This window comes from Pelecanus crispus, chromosome 9 (genome assembly GCF_030463565.1).
Source record: "Pelecanus crispus isolate bPelCri1 chromosome 9, bPelCri1.pri, whole genome shotgun sequence".
NCBI classification, from domain to species: domain Eukaryota; kingdom Metazoa; phylum Chordata; class Aves; order Pelecaniformes; family Pelecanidae; genus Pelecanus; species Pelecanus crispus.
This window is the reverse complement of record NC_134651.1, coordinates 304,215-328,152: the sequence shown is the minus strand read 5'-3', so window position 1 is coordinate 328,152 and position 23,938 is coordinate 304,215. Positions and strand designations below refer to the sequence as shown.

General features: G+C 40.4%; 1 protein-coding gene across 1 annotated transcript in view; it reads left to right on the top strand.

The window, feature by feature from the left end:
* Positions 1 to 225: 225 nt before the first annotated feature.
* WWTR1 (WW domain containing transcription regulator 1) overlaps positions 226 to 23,938 on the top strand; it is a 77,520-nt gene continuing 53,807 nt past the window's right edge. The window contains exon 1 of the mRNA XM_075716529.1: positions 226 to 617. Within this exon, the coding sequence (XP_075572644.1) occupies positions 226 to 617 (392 nt within the window). The remainder of the gene's footprint in view (positions 618 to 23,938) is intronic.

Here is a 23,938-nt window from a genome sequence, read left to right as displayed (position 1 = left end):
GACCCGCCCGCCCCTCCGCCGGCCGGCCGGGACACCGACACTGCCGGCGGGGGCGCAGAGGCACTCCGCGCGCCACCCGCGCCGGCAGAGCGGCGCCGCTCCCGGAGAGCCGCCCGCCCGGCCCCGAAGGGCACGTCCTCGGCGGCGGCCTCGCAGCGCGGCCGGCCCCGGCGCCCGCCTGCCCCTGGGACGCCCGCGCCCGCCGCCGGGACCGACGGGTGGAAAATGAACCCCGCTCCCGCGCCTCCGCCGCCGGGGCAGCAGGTGATCCACGTCACGCAGGACCTGGACACGGAGCTGGAGGCGCTCTTCAACGCCGTCATGAACCCCAAGCCCAGCTCCTGGAGGAAGAAGATCCTGCCCGAGTCCTTCTTCAAGGAGCCCGACTCGGGCTCGCACTCGCGGCAGTCGAGCACGGACTCGGGCGGCCCCCCGCCGCGGCCCGCCGCCGCGCAGCACGTCCGCTCTCACTCCTCGCCCGCCTCGCTGCTGGGCTCGGCCGCGGCGCCGCAGCACGCGCACCTCCGCCAGCGCTCCTACGACGTGACGGACGAGCTGCCGCTGCCGCCCGGCTGGGAGATGGCGCTCACGCACACGGGACAGCGCTACTTCCTCAAGTGAGTGGGGCGGCGGGGGGCGCGGCCGGGGCTCCTGCGCTCGGCGGCGGCGGCGTCCCGGCCCCGAGGGCGGTTGCCGTGGCCCGCTCCGCGGCGGGCGAGGGTTGGCGGCCAAGTTTCACGCCGGCCGGATGCGGGCTGCGCCGTGAGGCGGCGGGAGTCGCCTGAGGGGGGGCAGCGGGGGCAGCGCCGTGAGGCGGCGAGGGACGCCCGGTGGGGGGGGGAGCAGCGGCGGGGGCAGCGCCGTGAGGCGGCAGGGGGGGCAGCGCCGTGAGGCGACAGGGGGGGCAGCGCCGTGAGGCGGCGGCGGCGGGGCGCGCCGAGGCTTTCCCGGCCTGAGGTGGATGCGAGAGCCCGGGCAGGAGGCTCCTTCCCGCCTCAGCGGAGGGAAGAGGGAGGCGCAGCGGGGCGCGGGGCGCGGGCGGGAGGGCTGCTTCCAGAGCCGGGGGCAGAAGCCCTGCCCGCAGACTGTCGCTTCTCTATTTCTTTCCGGCGTGGCCACACGTCCAAGATTCAGAAACTTTTTTTTTTTTTTTTTTTCAAATAAGTCTAATAGCAGTTCTTCCAGGGAGTTTTCCAGAATGTGGGAACAGGACACTGCGTGTCTGTGACCCGCTGGAGCCGAGATACAAGATGGGCTGTGGCCGGGGCCGCTGCATAACCCGGGCCCCCGGGTCTCCAGTCCAGGCTTTAACTGCGAAACCGCCGGGTCCGTATCGCGGGTGGCTTCTCACGAACGGAATGCACTGCTGCAGTGCAAGTGGCGCGTACTGTATTTATAGCATCCATATCTTTAGGGACACGGGAGGAGGCTTCCTTATTTTAGTGACAGATTTTGAGAGGTGTGGTAACATAACTGCCTATCCCTTCTGGCCAGTAATTTTGGCCAGCGTGATTTTGTTTATGACACTTGGAATTTGATTCAAAGCAGTTCAATAGGCCTGAAAATATGTAATAGTGATAATATGCGGTAAGGCAACAGTGCCTTATTTTGGTAGATTCTGCATCTGTGCTCCAGATTCCTTGCAAATTCAGTGGCCCTGTATTAACCTGGTAAATATACAGTGACAAAATATTTACTAATGAAATAAAACATGTACTGATGAAGCATCTACCTAAGGATATTGAGGATGTTAAACTGCCAGGGCTACAGGAGATCATTTACTCGTTTACTACAGTCTTCTCAGTCAGAAGAGTAGTATCTTGAGTTCATATTCAACTGTGTGCATGTGTGTGTGTACTTAGCCATAATAAATGGCATATAGACAATGCATGAGGGGAAAGATACTGTTTAGAAAAATGAATAAATGCATAATTTACATGATTCTATAATGATTTCTTTGCCTTGTGGCTTTGGAATGTCCAAAGGGTTACTCAAGAGCCCAGCCTTCGAATCACTGCACCGAGTTTTTTGCCACTTGTCAAACTCTGAGTTAACTAGCAAAGCGCAAAAATATGTTTCCTTTCTTTCCGCCATTCTGTATGTTAGTGTATATGGCTTATAATACTGGGTGGACACGTACCAGGGTTCAAACTTGGGAGTTTTTTTTATTAATCTGGTTTATCACCTGAATGAGAAGATCTTGTTGCTCTGCACTTGGCATGTATTTTTCTCAACAGAACAGGACAGAGAAGCAGCAGCTGGTTGAGAGAAGCATTGTAACAGATCATTCGTAAATAAATATTTTATATAAATTCTTGCTAGGGATTGGCCAGCAGATGTTTTCAGATACCTCTGGCTAAAAATCACATAACATAATCTTTGTCTGCTGTTTGATTTTTGACAATGACTAATATCAAAATGAGCTCATGTGGTTTCACCTTCCTGTCACACATTTCTGACGTAGAGACAGTTTTCCAAGTTGATGGATTCTTGTTGCTTAAAGCAAAAAGCAAGTCCTTTATTAAAAAAAAGCATGGATAAAGACCCAAAGTGTCTTTATTTTCTTTCCAAATCCTGTTGACAGTAATAATCTGATGAAAAACATCCTTTTTTAAGATAAAATAATTTTCATTGTGTATGTATTTGTTACCTAAGTTAGTCTTTGTTTTGTTTCCCTAGTTTTATTTATCCAGCAGAACTTTTTTCATTTCTATAAAAATTAATTTGAATAATGTATTTCTTTATACCTCGATGCTTTTGGGAGTAATACTTAGTTATAAAGTGATCACATATGAATTATAATATTTCATAAGTAGTGTAAAGTTTTTCAGGTGAAAACAAAATTTTCTGCCGAAATTTAAGATTGTTTATGGCAGGCAGCATTTAAAATTATGTGCAATAATATATAAGGTTCAAGTCAGATGATGTGCTTGAAAATCCTATTTGGTCAAACCAGGCATACAAGGTTAGATTTTTGTATATTCAAGGCAAAAAAAAAAAAAAATGCCATTTCTTTCCAGCTTAATGATAAAGATTTGTTTATAGTCATTAGCAAAAGAAAATTGAGAAGCAAATGAAGAATAAATAGCCAAATTAGGTCCTGTTAAAGCCTTTATTATCTATTGAAGTTTAGAATGCAATTTGTTGCATTTAAACATATTTTCAAGAATTATTAAACAAAAATAGTGATGGGAGTTTCAATGAACAGTGCGCTAACCTTGTTGACGGGGAACCAGCTATAACCTGAAGGAATCGCACTCCTGCATGTCAGTTCCTGCAGAAATTTTCTGGCTGTGTCTGGAAGAAACATAAGTAGCCTGGGGACCACTCCACCCTCCACCCTGTAATTAAATACCAAACCACAGAAGTGGGGGATGGAAAACAGACTAATGAACACACACTTACAGCAATGTTATCTAAAGCATTTCTCTGTGTGTGCATGTGTGGAAAAAAATTTAAGTGTGATTTATTTCTGATAAAAAGGGTTGCTGGAAAGACAGGCAAACTGCCTTGTGTCGCTCTTATGTTGGTAAGTGGGAATATCAGTTGCATATCGATCCACATGCTGAGCTGTGTACACATATTCTGTAAAAAGAATTTTTCAAGTATTACTTTCCACTGATTTGTTTTTAGGCGGTACACCCTCATATTTCAAATGAAGACTACGGTTTTAATGTTTTCTCAGTGTGTGTGCAGTGCTTCGTGGCCAGACTCTGATTTCATTCCAGAAGGTAAACAGAATATAGAGAGTACAGGGTTTGCGCTGAACAGATTTGTGAAACTGTTGCCGCTGTTATCTTTATCGCACTGTTTTTTTAAAATGTTACAGTGAACATTTGCCATACCAGGACATATTTGCCAGTAAATCCTGCTCAAGGGGAAAGAAAGCTAATTACTTTTAGTAATTTGATTTACTCAACATGTTCAGTTTTTTTCTTGCTGGTTTCTGTTGGTGGAGGAGCTTGATCTAACACATGATCAGTCTTATATTACTGAGCATGTTCAGCAGGACAACAGAAGAAAAGTAATGTAAATACTGTGAAAATACTTTTTTCCTGAGAATGACAAAACAAATAATACTAAGACAGTTGAAGTGCTCAAACGATTTCCAAATATAGCCTTGCCCTGAAAGCCATTTGTGTTAATTCTGTAGAGATTGTTATTATTTTCTATCGATGTTGTGCTTGGTGCTGTACAGGAATCATAACAGAGATACTTTTCCTCCTCAGGAATGCGGTTACACAACTAGAAATGGGGGAGGAGATGGACAATGCATGAGACAGTTACTCTGTTCAGTTCTGATAGAAGTGTGGAAAACACTGACACCTTTGTACAACACTTTTGCAGTATTGTTCCACAGTTATGACCACAATTACTCATGGACATGGTGCATGCCCTGTAAGGTGGGGCTTACATTGATGTAGCTTTCTTTGGTCCTTGTAGAAAAATGGTGCAAAGCAAGAGGCCATGCATCCTCGCTGGTTTTGGTGTCGTGCATTAGAAGGAGACAGTTACAGAAGCATATGGCTTTTGGAACATTTAATCCACACCTTAAGGGATTTGTTTTGTTCCCTGTCTCCAGTGGTTATTCATGTGGGACTTAGTGCCTGACTGCTCCCCTTGCCAGCGTCCCTTTATTAAAAATAAGTTATAATGTGCAAGACGGTACTGAGATGTGCTACTACTCATGACTTTTGTCTGTAATTAGCGTATTAAAGAGTTCCTAACAGGAAATATGTGATACAATACCAACTTTTAATCAATGGAAATTCAACTATAGGTTACCTTTGTAACTCATTTTAGAGATGCTTAGGAAGTTCTGAGGTTGGAATGTCCACATCAAAACTAAATTTGCAAGCTGTGATTGACAGCGTTAGAGGTCTATCTTGGTTGCTCCTTGAACTGGAGTCTGTGGTTCAAATGCTGTTTAATGATGTTATAAGTCCAGAGAGGTTCCTTAACTTCTGTGCAAATGAGAATTGGTTTTTATCTTCCTGCTTCCTGGGATCAGCATGATGTACGGAGTAATTTCAGCGCCTTGATTCTGAGGTTGGGCCACATCTCATTCTGGCAAAACTTGAGTGATTGGGCTTTGTCTAAGGGACCTCTAGCATATTCAAATAGGAGAGAGGATCAGCACATGAACTCCTCAGACATATGCAGTTAGGTCATTTAATTCCTACAAATGAAAATATGAAATATATGAAATAAAAAATATGAAAAGTAATTTTAGGATTAGAAATAAATTGTTATATTTTCTTGATTTAATAATCTCTGGTACTTTGCGCAAGCAAGAAAAACAATGGAATTTCAAAGTTGTCTCTCAAAAGAGAGAGTTAGTTTAGTATGCTAGTTAGTTTGTTGCAAATATCAGGCCTTGATAGAATTTCTGCCCAATTGCAGACAGAATAAGAATTTCAGAAATTGACCTTACACGTTGTTCAGGAATAACTGTTTTATTTCAGTGCAAAATATCGTCTAAACTTCTGGTAAGGGAGAGCTAGCTATATAAATTTGAATATGCTCCCAAAATTAGGTGCGTAAATTGTAAAGTACAACAGGAACAATGGAATCGGTAATCACATGAGTATTTAATAAGTTTTATTACAGACCTGTGCATATTGAAAGTTATTCTTGGGACACACTAATAAAAGCCATAGATACTAGGCCATGTTCTTGCTGTTACATACTTCGTAGGCTGTTCTGCTTCATTGCATACCTGTGACTCCAGTCAGAACTTGCATTTCAGTCATCGCAGCTTTAAAAGTTTCTCAATTTGTGTGTACAGAATGCAACCATATTTCAGATACATCTGTATGAGCTTAATTTAATTACTGTGCTTGGCAAATATATTAAATAATAAACACTGACAAACTATAAAAGTAATTATTTCATAATAAACTGCACACAAAGTTAAAGTCTTTTTTTTTAATATTACATGAAGGAAATGCTGTTTCCTGGTAGTTTTTAGGTATCTTTTTGATATATAATAACATTTTCTTATTGATACATTCCACTAAATAATGAGTAAGTTCTCATGATTGTGTTCAGCTTGATATAAACATGTAACTTGATAGGAATGTTGAGACAGAGCAAACAATGAAGTTCATGTGATCACTGGAAAGCCTATGCTGATTTTTTTTTTGTTTTGGTTTGGTTTTGAAGGTGTTTGTTAATTTTATATTTTAGATGGCTCTTTTGCAAGTGTGTTTAAACAGAGTATGTATACTGCCTAAGAAAATTCTGTATGGTTAGCTCTTAAGTACATCAGTACAACCGTACCGACGTGGAGTTAGTTAGTTATTGTAAAGGTTTAATAGATTAACTTCCCTATTCAGTGCTACATTAGAAGTAGTGAATTGAACTAAAACCAGAACTGCAATGGTCTCCACAGAAAAAAAAAAGCTCGTAGAAATTTAATTTCTTTGTGCTTCTGTCAATGCAAATGAGTATATGGAAGTGAAATACTGGGAAATAAAGGGCAATTAAAATGGTATGCAAAATAATAATGATCAATAGATGTGATCAACTTGTTATGCACAAAGTGCAAGCTTGGATAGGTTTCACTACTGTAAGTTACAAAGTTGATAGTGAAAGAGGTGTAATTGGTTCTTACTCTTACAGTGAATTGTCTGGCTGAACTGTTTAATGGGTTAAAACTGGCATTTTGCGTAACCTTTGAAGTTCAGTTGCTTTTAATTGAGTACGCTTGTTAACCTATTTTTCAGGAGAAGTGGGGCAGAACCAATTATTTTTTTGTGGTGATCAAGCCAAAAATCACATTTTGTGTATGAAAAAGGTTTTGCCTGTGTTCAATGTTGCATAGCTTTTCTTGGTAAGGACTTAAAATCATGTCTTTTGTAAAATTTATGAACTTTAACTACATCTTCATTCACAGCAGAATGGAGCTTATGAAGTGCTGAGTGGTTTTAATTTTCACTGACTTTCTACTGAATTTGGTGAACTGAACGTCTTTCCATTTAACAGGAGGTTTCAGGCTCTGTCATACAATATCTGATCCTGTGGTGAAATTTTTAATTAAAAAACTGGTCTCAGGACATTATATGTGCCATACGTGTTAGATTATCTGTTCTTTGTATTTTTCAGTAGTTTACATTTTAATAATTGTTGGACTATGATAATTATTTACCCAAATTATATTTTCTAATACGAAAGTTAAGAGCGAGTTTATGCATTCATTTGCTGACAGTAGTTTACAAATATTATCTTCAGATTAATTTTAATGGTATCACAGAATGGTTTGCGTTGGAAGGGACCTTTAAAGACCGCCTAGTCCCACCCCCCGGCCATGGGCAGGGAGATCTCTCACTAGGTCAGGTTGCTCAAAGCCCCATCCAGCCTGACTTTAAACACTTCCGGTGCTGAGGCATCCGCAACTTCCCTGGTCAGCTGTTCCAGTGTTCTGACACTTCGCACTTTCAAACTAAATGGTGGAACGCCAGGTGGCCTGGTAGTTTATGGAAAGAGCTTTGTGATTTAATACACAGATTTTTAAAAAGCATGTCAGAAATATTTTTAATTTAGTGTTACAATGGACCACATTTTTGTTCGTGAGCTTAAAATTTTGGTTTTGGATTAACACACTTTTTTAGAGCTAACTGCCATTTGTTGCCAAAGGCACGTGAATGTGTCAAGCATGCAGATTTAGTTACAACAGGGGCCTTATAGCAGAAATCCAGTGATATGTTAAAAACTATTTCTAGGGTCTTTGGATGGTCCTGTTCAGAGCTGGGTCACATCTTATTGATGGATAGGTACTTATTTTAGGTCGTGGACTGAAGAGAGCTGGTGAAAGGGGCAGGAATGGTGTTCTAACGTACTGTATTGTAGACTAACTCTGCAGATCTGCTGCAGCTGGAGCGACGCATCGTGTTTATTGACACTGGTTGTAAATGGGCTATTTAACGAAGTCTGCTTTGAGTACTAACGGTAAGATCTGCCGGGCTTAAGCTTACATTTACAGTAAAGCGAAAAAAAGTTATTCGTATGTTTATTTAACTTTATGGAAAGTTTTTCTTCCCATTCAACAATTATAAATATTTGGAATAGATTACTTTAAAATCAGGCTGATTCACTGGAGGAAATTTTGACCTGGATAGAAGTAACTTCTTTTGATTTTTTTGATTGATAAATTTGTAAAGCATAGCTGAAAAGAAAAATTAGGCTAATTTCTATGTTGATGTCGGAGTCCCTCTTAAAAATTTAAAAACCCACCAAGGATCTATGAGCTACTTCTTTCCCCTCTGAATTTGGTAGTAGGAATGGCTACAGAGTTTCTGATGAAAGCTAATAATTACTCATTTTCTGGTCCAAGATGGTCTCTTTTCATGAACAATAGACTATTTTTTCGGAATCTAAAACCCCATCACCTGTGATGCTTAATAAAATTTGGTGGTTAATGTGGTGCTTAAAATGTGCTGCTTAATAAAATCTGGGGACGAAAGCAGATCTGGAATAAAATTGCTTCGAGGACACATTTGACTTACAGGATGTGATCCAATTCCCTCTCTTGTTTTCTGAGTTAGGATACAAGCTATGTTTTGGACTTCACTGTAAAGTGTCAGTGAAGAAAGCTTTAAGCAAGACTATGCTGCCCCTAGAAGTGTTACCAAGAAGGGTTTCCTTGGAGGAAATGTTTAAGAAACTTATCGTAAAGGGCTGTCTAGACACAAAAGTTGCACTAAATTTGGGTGTACGCACTTCTAAAATGACAACCCTGCTATACACACTATTGTGTTGATATAAAATTCGCTATATTGGACTGATGTACACTTTTAAGCTAATAAATAATGTGCATGCAGAATTGCACTGGTTTAATGAAATTTGCCTTCAATTAATCCTTTAGTCTTAGTGCTAAGCCCAAAGTGCAGGAGTATTTGTGCATTAATGGGTGACAACTGTCATGCATCCATCTCATGATATGAGCTGAAAATACAATTGCTTTATGCATTAATCATTAGAAAAGAATATCAATTAGCATATTTTTAGAAAGATGTGTGTAGAATAGATACAGGTGTTAATTAAGCATGCTACCATGGTTTTTCTGGAACCACCTGAAAAGGTGTTGTCTTTACTAACAGTTTGGGTTGCTCAAAGAAAGAAAAATGAATAGTAGGTTTATTTTTATAATTTTTGTGAGCTGCTATAGTCAACATCTAAAAGATGGTCTGCCGGACCATCTTTACTGCGTAATTGGTAAATGACAGTAATGCAGAGCTGTCTGCTTCCCAAGGTGATGAATGTGTCCAACTTTGGACAGGATTGACAATGTAGAATCTGTAAAGTCTGTGCTTTCCAGCTTTTTACTGTTCACTTCTTCAAATCATGTTGGAAGAGTCGGCGGTTGGGCTTTGACTTGTTTCCTGTTTGGATGCTTTGGATGAAGTTGAAAATTGGTTTTACCCATAATTCTGTCTCTTTGATTAAGAAGGTTAATACAGGACAAGAGCGTCTTTGTAATAGCATATTTGGTGCTCAAGGGCCAAGAGTGACTTGCAGATACAAATTGTATGGAAGCAATTAAATCCAAAGGAAATGTCGTGTGGGCTGAATTTCAACATACAGACTTGTGGCATTTTCCCACTTCATTTGAGAGAGAGAGAGAGGTGGGCATGATGTGGGGTGGAGGTGGGGTTTGGGAGGGGATTTTTTTACATTGATTAATCAAATTGTAGACCTAGAGTGAATGCTAATGCCTGTGACTGTTGTATGAACTCTTCAGGAATGTAAAAGCTGGGAACATTGCACTGTACCACAGTATTCCTTACCTATGAGTATTTTTAAGGCAGATGTGACTGAAGCTACAGTGAAGAGACAGATATAGGCTTGCTTAGAGAACTGAACAGAATGTATTGTGTTAAAACTGCAATAATTGCTTAGAGCATCACCACAAATTACTACAATATAAGGGGAGGTGTGGAAGAGGAGTTAGCTGTCTGGCCCTTCCTAATGGCTAACAGCATGCACATAGGCAGTTGCAGCATAAGCACAGCAATAGTAGAGCTCCAAGTCCATTCACAGCTTTTCCTGCAGCAACTTGTCTGCTTGCCCATACCCTCTGCAACATCTGCTGGCCCCTCACTATTTTCTTGGTCAGAATGCTCCTTTTTGTTCTTTGGGTATTGATCTGTCCCTAATCCTTTTTGGGTTCAGTATTCTGACAGTCTTTCAGGTTTGTGAATAGAAGGACGCTTCCATGGTACATTTGAGTTTCTCCCTGTACCCCAGGTAATCCTTTTTTTCTACCTGTGATCAATTTTCCTAGTCTATCTACTGTTGGTGTTATTATTAAATGTTCCATGTTCCTGTTTTTCAGTGATTGATTGGTGAGCAATGGTGTAAGCATCACAAAATGAACTAACAGTCTTCTGTCAAGAAATTCTTAAAGGTTGTATTAAAGTGTATTGTGTTTCCAAAATCAAAAATTGTATTCAAACTGTGAGATTTCTGTTTAGGTAAGATTCTTAAAGGCCACCAGCAGACTTAAATTGTGTCGGTTTTTTTTTTTTTCAAAGTAGTTCTCAAAACTTCTTGATTGACCTTTTTTCTTAGGCTTCACCATCACTGTGAAGCCCCTAGATACAGCAGCATCAGAGAAGAAGGAAGCTGACCTAGGTTGAAGGAGACAGCAGTGCAGTTCCTGTTGTGCTGTAGAGTGTGACTTACGTAATCACGTAATCTCTTTGTGCCCTCATTTGTGGTATGTAAAACTAGAATCATAGAATTGTTTAGGTTGGAAAAGACCCTTAAGATCATCCAGTCCAACCATTAACCTACACTACCAAGTCCATTCTAAACCAATCAAGGGTAGACCAGACTGAACCATGTCCCCAAGTGCCACCTCTGCCCGTTCTTTGAACACTTCCAGGGATGGGGACTCCCCCACCTCTCTGGGCAGCCTGTTCCAATGCTTGACCACCCTTTCCGTAAAGAAATTTTTCCTAATTTCCAACCTAAACCTCCCCTGGTGCAGCTTGAGCCCATTTCTTCTCATCCTATCGCTAACTACACGGGAGAAGAGACCAACCCCCACCTCACTACACCCTCCTTTCAGGGAGATGTAGAGAGCGATCAGGTCTCCCCTCAGCCTCCTCTTCTCCAGGCTGAACACCCCCAGCTCCCTCAGCTGCTCCCCACCAGCCCTGTGCTCCAGACCCTTCCCCAGCTCCGCTGCCCTTCTCTGGACACGCTCCAGCACCCCAATGTCCTTCTTGTGCTGAGGGGCCCAAAACTGGACACAGCATTCCACGTGTGGCCTCACCAGCACCGAGTACAGGGGGACAATCACCTCCCTGCTCCTGCTGGCCACACTATTCCTGACACAAGTCAGGATGCTGTTGGCCGCCTTGGCCACCTGGGCACACTGCTGGCTCATGTTCAGCCACTGTCGACCAACACCCCCAGGTCCTTTTCGGCCAGGCAGCTTTCCAGCCACTCTTCCCCAAGCCTGTAGCGTTGCATGGGGTTGTTGTGACCCAAGTGCAGGACCCGGCACTTGGACTTGGTAAACCTCATCCAGTTGGCCTCGGCCCATCGGTCCAGCCTGTCCAGGTCCCTCTGCAGGGCCATCCTACCCTCCAGCAGATCGACACTCCCACCCAACTTGGTGCCATCTGCAAACTTACTGAGGGTGCGCTCAATCCCCTCATCCAGATCATCGATAAAGATATTAAACAAGGCTGGCCCCAAAACGGAGCCCTGGAGAACACCCCTTGTGACCGGCCGCCAACTGGACTTTACTCCATTCACCACTACTCTCCAGGCTCAGCCACCCAACCAGTTTTTTACCCAGCGAAGACTACGCCCGTCCAAGCCATGAGCTGCCAGCTTCCTAAGGAGAATATTATGGGAGACTGTGTCAAAGGCTTTGCTAAAGTCCCAGTAAATGACATCTACAGCCTTTCCTTCATCCACCAGGCGGGTCAGCAGATCATAAAAGGAGATCAGCTTGGTCAAGCAGGACCTGCCTTTCATGAACCCATGCTGGCTGGGCCTGATCCCCTGGTTGACCTGCACTTGCCTGTTGAGTTCACTCAATATGAACCTCTCCATAATCTTTCCCGGCACCGAGGTCAGGCTGACAGGCCTGTAGTTCCCCGGGTCCTCCTTCCGGCCCTTCTTGTAGATGGGCGTCACATTGGCAAGCCTCCAGTCATCAGGGACCTCCCCTGTTAACCAGGACTGGTGATAGATGATGGAGAGTGGCTTGGCAAGCTCCTCTGCCAGCTCCCTCAGTACTCTTGGGTGGATCCCATCTGGCCCCATAGACTTGTGAGCATCCAGGTGGCACAGCACATCGTTAACTGCTTCCTCCTGGACTATGAGGGCTCCATTCTGCTCCCCATCCCTATCCTCTAGCTCAGGGGCCTGAGTACCCTGGGGATGACCGGTCTGGCTGTTAAACACAGAGGCAAAGGCGGCGTTAAGTACCTCAGCCTTTTCCTTGTCCTCAGTGACAATGTTCTCCCCCCGCATCTAGCAAAGGATGGAGATCCTCCTTGGCTCTCCTTTTATTGCTGATATACTTATAAAAGCATTTTTTATTATCTTTTACAGCATTGGCCAGATTGAGTTCTTGCTGGGCTTTTGCTTTTCTAATTTCCTCCCTGCATGACCTAACAAGATCCCTGTACTCCTCCTGAATTGCCTGCCCCTTCTTCCAAAGGCGGTAGACTCTCCTTTTTTCCCTGAGTCCCCGCAAAAGCTCCCTATTCAGCCAGGCCGGTCGTAGAAGAATGTGTTTTCCCACTTTCTGGTAGCTCGTGTGAAATAGCATGGTAGAGATTGAGGCACTAGCACAAAACTGAGACGCATCTATAGTGATATTGACAATGCAGGGCATATGCATTAAGAACTGATCAGTGTCTGTCCTTGCCCATGAAAAATTCCTGTGTATGGAAGCCAATAGCGTACAGGAATAAACACTAAATTTTTTCTCCATGGAAGTTGTTTCTTACAATGTAAGCTTACATCCTTTTGCAGTGCTACCATTCGAAGTGGATACAAAGCTTGTGTTTCCAATAGGGTGGTTCAGACTTTAACCACCAGAATATTGTAGTGCAGTCACTGGTGATTCTTGACCATTCTACCAGCAGCAGGAGTTCAAAATCCGTGGAAAGTACTGCAGATTGCTCTTTAATATCCTTCTCCTGTGGGCTTGTTTACAAAAACTAACTATAGTTTCTGTGAACTACAGCAACACCCCAAACACGTTTGGAGGTAGAACAGAATTTTTCATAGGAGCAGACTTCACAGATGTAAGAGGAAGGCAGCTTGCCCAACTGGAGTTTGTTAGATTTACAGGCCGTATTTTCAAAGGTCTCTTTACCTGATAAATTATTTGGGGGATGTGGTTTTGGAGTTTCTTTTTTTAAAAAATAAGAAAGAAAAAGAAGAAAACCAAGCTGGTTTGTGTCATTTATTTGCCTTAAGCAGCCTTTTGTACACATTAAGGTGCAAATGCAAATGTTGCTTTTAGAATTTTCTGAAAATACACTATTTTCAAAAGCTTCAGGAATAAAAGTAATTACTGCTTGAGAAAGGCTTTGGATTGTCTGCTTAGTTGGACAGTTTGGACAAAAGTAGCTTTTCTAATCTTAACATCCATTCGGTATGATTTCTTTTAGAGCCACATAGGAAGTTTTGTTGTGTGGATACACTTCTCTGCAGACCTTTGCCAGGGCCACTATTCACCTAGGTTGGGTATCCGGGGACTCAAACAAAGCAGGCTTTGCATCAGTAAATGAGTATGGCCTGCACTGTGTGGTCATCACTGTACAGCTTTGTGGGGAATGTTGTAAAAGGTCAACATTTTTGAGCTTGCAAGAGCAGAATTTAGTGTGGGAGTTCGTCACAAAAGGTTTTTTCATTTCACATTTGGTTTTGACACTACATTTTCCTAGTCATGTTTGTCATTTTATTCATTCTACTGTATATATTTAAAGATAAATGTAACTGCTTTTGCCTTGAGAGGTTAGGAATTTTTTTTTTTTTCAAATGTGTATGCCTTAGTTGCAAAGGCATGTGTCAAAAATGAGGATTTGATGTGATGTGAAGTTAATGTGAAAATTGTGGACCAGATTTTAATGCAATCTACAACTCCTCTAACTGATGCGGCAGCCCTGCTAGCAGGAGGGGTGTAGTGATGCCAATGATTCTTACCATCCCTTCATACTGCAGAGGATATACCTAATACATTTTTTTGACATTCACTAATTTAATGAAGACTTTTCCAGTCGTGGGATGATCTCACAGATACTGTCATCACTGTCCTCAGCCCTGACATCACCCGAATGGTAGATTATAATTTCAGACAAAACTAATTTTTATTAGAGATGGCAGAGGGTTTTGCTTCTTTATTCATGATTTATATTTGGCATTTTGCTTTTTATCTGCTACTGAAAGACTTTATGGCAGTGGAGAATCAATGAAATTATGCCACTGCAAGAGAGTGGACAATGTAAAATTGAATAACTAGAGTAAGGGAGATTTCTAGTGAGACTGTTTACAACTTATTGGAAGTGGAACATTAAATGATTGAAATTATTAAGGTTCTGCTAAAGATTGAGCACTGTGGGTAGTCAGTAAAGGTATGTTTGTTGTAAAAGGTGTCTTGTCAAAGCTAGGAAAGATCCTGGTCTGAGATTTGTGATGTTCCCAGGATTAAAAAAACATCCTTTTTAAATTCTGCCAAACTTGAAAGCAGAAAAATGTTGAATCAGTCATCATAGTAAAATAAAAAAAAAGAGAGGCACAATTCCAATTAAAAAAAAAAAAAAAGGCATCTATTTCTGAAAATTTCTGGAGCTACTGATTTCACATGACTTTTGCTTTATGTTCTGTTTACATTTCTTTAATTTTTAATATAATTTGCTCTACATTCCCTCCAAAAATAGATTAAGTATATAAAAAGCTCAGTTTCATAGTTACTCTGACAGCCTCATAAAGGCCTCTGTAGACAATTGTTGGTACAAAGATTGTGGATGTGATCAGCTGTAGTGGAGCCTCAGCTGAAGGTCACCCAGCCAAAATTCTATACATTTTTCCACCCTTAGGAACACTTGTTATTGTTCTTTTTGTCTTGCTTTTAATTTACATCTGGAAAGGGAAAACAAGGTTCTCTGGGAAGTCTCGAGTCATTAGGTGATAGGTCATTTTTTTCGGTGTCACACTCAGCCACACATAATTGGATGAATATTTTAATTTTGAATTAATAGTTCACTTCAGTGTTTGGGGGTTTGTTTTTAATTATTTTTTTAAAGACAATTTCAGAGGGCTCTCTTGTTGTTTTAAAAGTGCTGTTGGACTTGTTCTTCTATGACTGTTTCTTTTATAAGTCAGCAGAAAAAACCAAGTTGATACAATGGAAAGGCAGAAGCTTAGTTGTTTTGATAGGTTTGAAAAGTGTCCTTATCACCTCTACCGTGTAAAGAAAGTGTTGCAAAACATGTTATTAGGTAATTTCCTGGTACAATGAAACATCTCTTTTTGAAAAGATGCTTTGCAAAATGAAATTGGTGTTTGTTACACTGATTTTCTTTGTTGCAAATGAAGTTTGATCCCACAAATCCATATTTGAGATAGATCACTCTTGTGAGTAGGAATTATTTAATTAGGCATTTTCAAGATCGAATCCAGAAGCAGAGGACCCAGACCTCCGTGCTTCATAAAGGCATGCAGCACATGCTGGGTTACCTGGCAGGGGTTCATCTGCAGCAGTGACGCGAGTGGGGAAGGCTGCAGTGCAGGGCAGTAGCGGGAGATCACAGCACTCCATGGCGCTCTGTTCAGCCTGCAGTCCTGTTCGGGAGACGCTTCTGACTGCAGCGTAATCGTTCAGCTACCTCTTTCTCTCTGACGGATCCTGCAGGGGCAAAGGGCTGGTCAGAGCAGGCAGCCTGACCACGCAGGGGTCACGGAATGGCAGAGCGCGTGGCTGTGCAGGTGCCTGAGCTGCTGGTGACAGCGCAGCGTTATGTCGGGACTCTACTGGTATGTTGCAGTTCCTGCTTGGAGCCTAAGAGTTGGTGAGAATATATCTTCCAGCGGAAGTTCAATGGAAAGAATTCCATCTCCCATCTTCCCAAAGAGCACAGTCCCAGAACTTTACATTTAGGGCTGAGGGGTTTGTTGTTCTCTTGTGTCCTTACTCAAGGACCAGGTGACGTACTTCAAGCAGGTCCGGAATAAGTATGTGACTCGGTGACTCAGTTACAGGGCTTTGTTCTCAGAGGTCCCTTTTGCAGTCTTAACAGAACGGTTTGCCACTTAGTTGCTAGCCAGTGATTGTGATGGCATTTTGGTCCCCTGTCCAAGTAGAGAGATGACATGAAAGTCGGGAATGCCCCTAGAGAATTTGTATTCCCTATTCCAGCCTGTTGATTCCCTAACAAAAGGCTGACGTGCTCTGGTATGGGAGGTGCCACCCACAATGCATTTTATGCATTGCTTTATCACTGGCTTGCAGGAAGTTTGTTTGGCAATCTGTGATGTCTTTGGTCTGTGTAAATGATTTATTGATTTTACAGATCATGTGAAAATTTTTCCTCATTAGGTACAGAGGATTAATAAGAGTATTTCTTATCCTTTTTTAATAGTCCAAATATTGTTTCAAGCTTTTATTTAAATTTCTTATTATCTGATATTGCCTGTATTTCTCATTTATCTAAATGAGGCTCTTGGAATCACTAGATGGTTTTCAGAGTTGTAGATTGTCATTCATGATCTGAGAAGTGACAAACTCTCCATAACTTCTGTAGGCAGCAGTTTGTTTTAAATGCAAATGCTTAACACTTACCAAGATGAGGCACAAGTTTACTTTTCAAGGTTTTTGCCTTTGGAATTTCTCTTTTTGGTACTTTTTTTTCCCCTGCAAACAGATGAAGTAAGGGGGTCTGTGCACTGATGTGTTCAGTAGCTGCCCCAGAATGGAGACCTCTTAGCTAGGACTTTCACCAGATGTGCCTGGCTTTTGATGTTAATTAAAATAACCCTGTTGACATGATGAATAAGCTGATTTTGTTCACAGATGCCTCCATTTGTCTCACCCAGCCACAGCGTGTTGTTAGATAACTCCTATTCAACAATTACTAGAATGTAGGGGTTTTTTTTCCCCCTGGATTCTGTCTTGTTGTAAGAAAAAACTAATTCTGTTCTTAGCATGCTGTAATAGTTCCTGCCTCAAAATTTTACTTTGGTGGGGTTTCTTATTCCTCAGATTTCCAGTGGATTTTTTTTCAGAGGTGCAACACATACACACAACAAGTATACACAAACACAACAAGTACACAGGCAGCAAATGTACAGTTTCTTCTTTGGAGTATCTCTCTTTGTGAGAAGAGCATTCTTATTTTAGGATAGGCAAAGTACTTGATATGATGGAACTATTATAATGAATGTAGTTATTTTAGGCTACCAAAAAGTGACTTTCAAAAAATGCTTGGTCATTTTCCTAAATTTATTAAATAAGTAAATAGGACGTTAAGAGGTGCACCATTGGAAAACATGCTCTGAGTGATTCTAACTGTTTTTCCTTTAAAGACAATTATTTTGGACTTCTTATGAACAAAAGAAATAGAAATAGAAGGAAAGGGAGCTAAAATATGTGTAAAAGTTTTACTTTTCAGGTTCCAGAGCAAATACCAATCTAGTGTTGATAGAAGTAGTATATGGAGTGTGGACCCCTGCCAGCAACATCTTGAAACACTGGTGCAGGAATGTAGAGGGGGTTCTAGCTGACCGTGGGCTTGGAGCATGCAACATCTTGGAAGTGCACCTGCAGGTTATGGAGCCAATTATCACGCTGCTTTTGGGTGAAGGAAACTTTAAAATTCTCAAAATACAGGCTGCTGCATTACTTTAATGAAAACTAATAAGCAGAATGCTTCAGTAGCTAGTTAGTCTGAATAACTTGAACTGCTGGCCACAAGATTAATTGTCCAAATTGTGACCATGTACATGTCTTTCCCATTCAAATTCTGTATGTGTTGTGAAATTACTGAACTGTAAGGGCTTTTTTAACTGAGATTTCTCTGTCTGGAAAGACAACTGCTTTTGAAACAGAAATAATGAAAATGGAAAAGGCATGTAAATATTCCATCTTTAAAATCAGCACAGTATCATCAGAAATTATGAGGTACAGCTGCATGTTCTCCTGTTGTGGTTTTTTTTCTGGGACGGGGGCATCTACCAGGCACTGACGGCAGTGCTAGGACAAGAAGAGATTTAAAGCTGAGTTTATTCTGGTGAGATGGAAAGTATCATCCAACTTCAGGTGAGCAGTTGGGGCCTTTATAGCTTTCCCCCTTCCAAAAAAATGTTTAGACCAAAAGTTTGCAAAAATGTTGAGAGTTAAGTTTTTCCATGTAAGCAAATTACAGGAGAGTTTTATCAACCTTGTTTGTTTGTGACAATATTAAAAAAAAACCAAACAAAAAAAGCCTCATGTTCTTGAGAATGGGAAATCAAGGTCACTGACACTTCAACAGTTTTGCAAAAACTTTTTGCCATGGGACTACTTAATGTAAATTTTGGTTTACAGTGACTATTTTGTAGAAGCATAGGATGTAACATAGGAATCTAGTCCAGTCCCCTTCTGTTAGAGACAAATCCTTCAAATAATCCACTTCTTAAAAATGTTTCTTAAAAACTTCTTAAGTTTTTTTGACCCTGCTCTTCCTGTTAAGACAGTTGCAGAAACTGATAGGCAGAAATCTTGTTTTAATATCCCACCTTTTTACAGTGTATAATGAGTGTTGTTATGTGTGTAGTGAGAGTATTACAATAGGACTATAAATGTGTAGGCTTCTATGTCTGTCTACTGTAATTCAGTGTACAGTAACTTCACAAATAACTTTGCAGTTCTAGTCCAGAAATTGTAAAGAAGAGGATAGCTCTTCATTAACCATGCCAATACTCACCCAAATCTATGGAGAGACATTATTTTAAGCAGTCGTCTGCAGTGACTGAATGATTCACATTATTATGGTTTATTTTCTTTCCATGGTAGACTTGCTCTGAGGACAGAGGGATGATCTAACTTTGATTCCTTAAATTCTCTTTAATTATATCAACAGCTAGATCTACCATCTCTTGTGAATTATTTCACAGAAGCAGACTTGCCGTGACGTTCCATTGCCAAACATTTGGATGAAGTTTCGTGCTGCTGTGGCAGGTCACTGTGTTGTGTTGCAGCATGGAAATGTATGAACTGTCGATGGCACCAGAAGTGGTTTCAGGTGCTGTACATTCCAGAAAGCAACTCTTGCATGATCTGGGGTTGTGCTACTTAAAAGGAGTAATCCTATTCATGTCTGATGATGCTTTTTAAAAAATACCTCAGATTTAAGAGCTCCACTGGATTATCATATGGAGACTCTTGTGTGGATTTTCTTGTCAAATAATTGCCAAAACTTAGGCATCGTAATTGATTCCAGTATTTGGTGCAGTATATTTATAGTCAAATACTTCTCAAAACATACATTAAATATTGAGGTTTTGACGTGCTGTTTTTTAGCAGTTATCACCGATCTTTCTTGTAACAGAGTAGTACATTAAAAGGTGAAAGAGAAGCATAAGCTTGCGTATAAAACAAATGGGGATGCAATTAAGACACGGGAGCACTGTCAGTTTCCCTTTTGCGCTACTTTTCCTGTAGGTACAGACATATGTTTGCATTTGAGTAGTACTCAACCAGTACTGTCTGGTTTGCTTTACTAAAAGCATGCCTTTTGCTGAGGATGTTGTCTCATGAACATTTCCTTTTTCTGTCAGGATGGCCTCTACTAGAACAATATTTTCAGTAGTCTTTTTTTATCTTGGAGAAACAAATGTCTGATTCATTTTTCTAGAAAAAACAGGAAGCTGTAAAGATGACAGACTGAAAAAGAAATGCATACTATTACTTACAATTTAATTTATAAAGGTATAAAGCAAACTGGAAGTAACTCTTTGTTAGATACTGAGGGGATATTACAGTTTTACTGTTTTCCTCATATTATCTGAACCTCATGTGAAGAACAATTTAAGATGAGCTTGTTAAAAAACAAAACCAAAAAAAGACCTACACATATGAAAGCCTTCAGCCCATCAGCATGTATTTTAAAAACATCTAATCTGTGCACCTTTGTGAGCTATGTTATCTATCACAGTGTTCAGTACTACTGCTGCACTATGGCTGGTACAGATTCTGACTGTAACTAAGTACTTTTCAAAGCAAGAGAGAACACCAAATGGGGAAAGTTGAGTTGAAAGTTCTTTCTGACCTGTATGAGTTTGAGATTTTTTTGAAATGGAATGACATGATTCGTGAATAAAATGTTCCAATTAATTTTAGTAGACTGAAAAAAGCGTGCGTATTAATAATCACGTTACTAAGCATGGGTCTTTTTGCTATAGAAATGACTAATCCTGAAGGCAAATTTTTCTCAGATTCGCATACAGATCTGTTATTGTAGCCTTCCTGTATGCTGGAAATACCTAGGGACATTATGCATCTTTAAAAAGTAGAATGACTGTGTGCTGAAAGGGGAGTATTAAAAATCACATCCCACAGTAACCACTGCAGTAGGGCGATGGTTCTGAGTATATGCAATCCCAAGCAATAACTAAGTGATGAGGTGTTGATAATTTGGTGTATCACTGGTACTAGTCTTGTGCCTACCTTGCTGTGCATAACCTGGCCCTCCACTCCGGTACCTTTGTTACTATTCTTTTTCCCTGGGGGCAGTAGTCTTTACTGTTGCAGTGTATGTTTGTCAAAAATTATTCCCTTAACACAAGCAGTGTTAAAACTTAAAGTTTAGGCCTTCATGTTTTAATACCCATGACAGTGGAAGGAAGCTTAGAAATCTAACAGGAATGCATCCTAAGAAAAAGAAAAGTTAAAAAACTTCTCATGCTTTCACCCTCTGACAGATACAAGATGAACTACCTAAAAACTGTAATGAAATAGCTGTATAGAAAAAATGTGGTGAAGTCCAGTTTTCGCTTCTGCAGATGAATAAAACACTCTGTGGAAAGATTATCTTGACTGTATTTAAAGAGCACTTGCAAAGTGCAGAACCATCGGAAATAATCTGACCCTGTGTAGCTGAAGTCTCTGCCTTTGAGGTAGTGCTGGGAGAAAACTGTACATTTGTATCCAAATGAGGAGTGGTGCCACTTGGTTCACAGCCTTTGCAGATTCATTGCACAAAACAATTCAAATATATTTGATAGTTTGTAACTGCCAACAGTTACAAGGCTCGTACGAGCCTTGCCAACAAGGCTCGTACCAGCTCAACTCTCTCAGGCGTCTTGATCCCAAGCTCCAAAATTGTTTTTAGGCTTTTGATTGCAGAACACAAATTTTCTCATAATAAATAAATTTGGCTGTTTTGAAGTGGTATTTTTTTTTCTTGATGACTGTACTAGGAACAGCAGGGAAGAAAAAAAGTCTTACCTAAATTCCTATTGGGGCCATATGGAAAGAGCATATCACTGCAAAAATTCCACCCAGTACAGACATGACATTTGTCCTGACTTTGTTGTGCGTGGCAGTGTCGCAGCTTGCCTTTTTAGATAGTGTTTTAGATACTGGCAGAAAGGAAGTGTTTTCTAGTCGGTCAGTGTCCAGCTTTTTTACAAAAAAGTGAAGTTGCAAAGGCCGCTTTTGGTGTTTTACCTTAGGGTCTTTCAGACAAAGCTGTGCCAGTCTTTAAAATTTTAATTGACACATGAAATTTTACATAAAAAGCAGCTTAAAAAAAAAAATTTAACTGCTGAGAGATTGCAGTTTACAAATGACTCATTTATTTGAGTCATTTGAATGAGTATTCCTTTGATAGTGTAATTCCAGATGGGATATGCAAGAGTCTTGAGCTGCCACATCATCTCTGCTAGACCTAAATAAATCCTGCACATTCTTCCCTTATACTGAATTCTCATTTAAAAAAATATTTATTTTATTTCAACTTAAAATCCTGGTAAGATCACCTCAGCGTAAAGCATTTAAATACAGGTATTTCAAACTAAAGATAAAAAGCTCACCAATTTGGTTTAATTCTAAGACAATTTGGATTTTACAGGGCGAAGTTCTGCTTTCATGAATATTAAAGAAATACACAAAGCAAACCATTTGTAGTTTTGTTAAATTGTATGGTGAGTTGCTTTGAAAGGAAGATCATACACATGAATTTTATTCCAAAAGAGGGCTTTTATGAAAAAAGTGCCTGTGTGTTTCAATGCAATCTGCATGCACAAAGTAGGTAACAGAAGTACCATTTTTCACTATTTGATATAAAGAGTTTTGTCTTTAATTTGTGTTTGGAATTTAAAAAAAAAAAGTGAGTTGTAATGAAGATTAATAGCACACATTTTAAATAAGCATAAGAAGTTGATGACAAGACTGTCTTTTAATATATTTTGTAATGGATTATTAGTCCAATGCGAAAAAATTTCTAATATACTTTAGCATATTGGTTTCCAGTGGTTGAAACAGGACTGAGAGCTAGCTGATCAGCGTTCCATTCCAGTCCATCATTGCTTGATGATTGAATACGACATTTGGTCTCTATTTCCATGCTTTTTTTGTTCTTGGTAAGCCAGGAAATTTTAATATTAACTGGGATCTGGAGCTGGTTGAATGTGGCTGAGTCCCAGAGGTATTTACTTGGCAAGTGCTAGGTGAGTGGAATATTATTTATCGTTACAACAGACTTACAGGATCTTTGTAGAACTGTCACCAAAATGGGTGGATATGATCTATTACTACTTTACTTTGTAATTTTGAGAGTCACCTTTAACAGATCCATTTCTTTGTATCACGTCATCTTGGCGAGATCAAAATAGTAGCTTTTTTGTTGACATGATATTTGTAGTTGGTGTAATGACTAGACTGTGTTTTAGTCCTTAATCCATTAGCATTATTAAGCTAATTCTACTTTCACTTAATGCTTATCTGCTTAAAATAATCTAAAGCAAGAGGATGATCACTCTAAACATGAGTGAGGCACACATACTTGTTCTTCAGTTCACACAGCTGGTTTGGCCTTTCTTTTCTGTGTGAGATCAAACCTCGGATATTGAGGTTAATTATGCCATAAACAGGCCTACAAATTTAAATCCAAAGTTGATAAATGACATATATTCTGACATGATGATATGCATGTGGAGCCTAGGTTCTTTTTGCTGTTGAATAATACCATTGTTACTAAAAATCTTCAGAATATTTTTCTTGAGGTTGGTAAAAAATGGAACTGCTAAGATACAAATAATTTCTTTTTCTACGTCAGTGAGAAAGATTTATCCATGAAGAATATTTTTTAAATGCCTTAAATGGGAGTGAGTGAAAGAAGATCCCTTTTCAAAGACATCCACTTTAAACAATTACTTCTTGTGACCTGAACTCTTTACTTTCAGAGTGTTTGAATAGTTTACTCGTTCCTAGCTAACATTTGTAGGAGAGCTGATTCTCAGGCCTCATTAAATGCATCTCTACTGAAATACAATGTGGTGTTTTGTAATTCTTGCAGTGTTAGAGGCTGTGCTAGTGATGTAAATGAATACAAATGCCTTTAAAGGCTTTTCTTGAAGAGGGAGGATGTGAGATTTTCTCATTTGAAACACTTCTTATATTTTTACAATACCCTATGTATATCTTTACAAGAAAATTCTGAAGAGCTCACTAAACTTGCAACCTAGAAGATTTTTGTTTGATTGTTGATGAATGCAGTATTTAATTGTTAAACTTTTTGTTCAACTTCCTTGTTGATCTTATTGTTAGCCGTCACATTACTGTTAACTGGTAGCTTTTCTTTAGTGAAAGAACTGTTACTGAAGACTTAGGAAATCTCTCTTATTGCAAGTTGATAAATAAAAGCCATTCTTTTAAGATTATAATTCAGCAGTGCACTCTTAGTGTTCCTTTAGCCATTGAGAA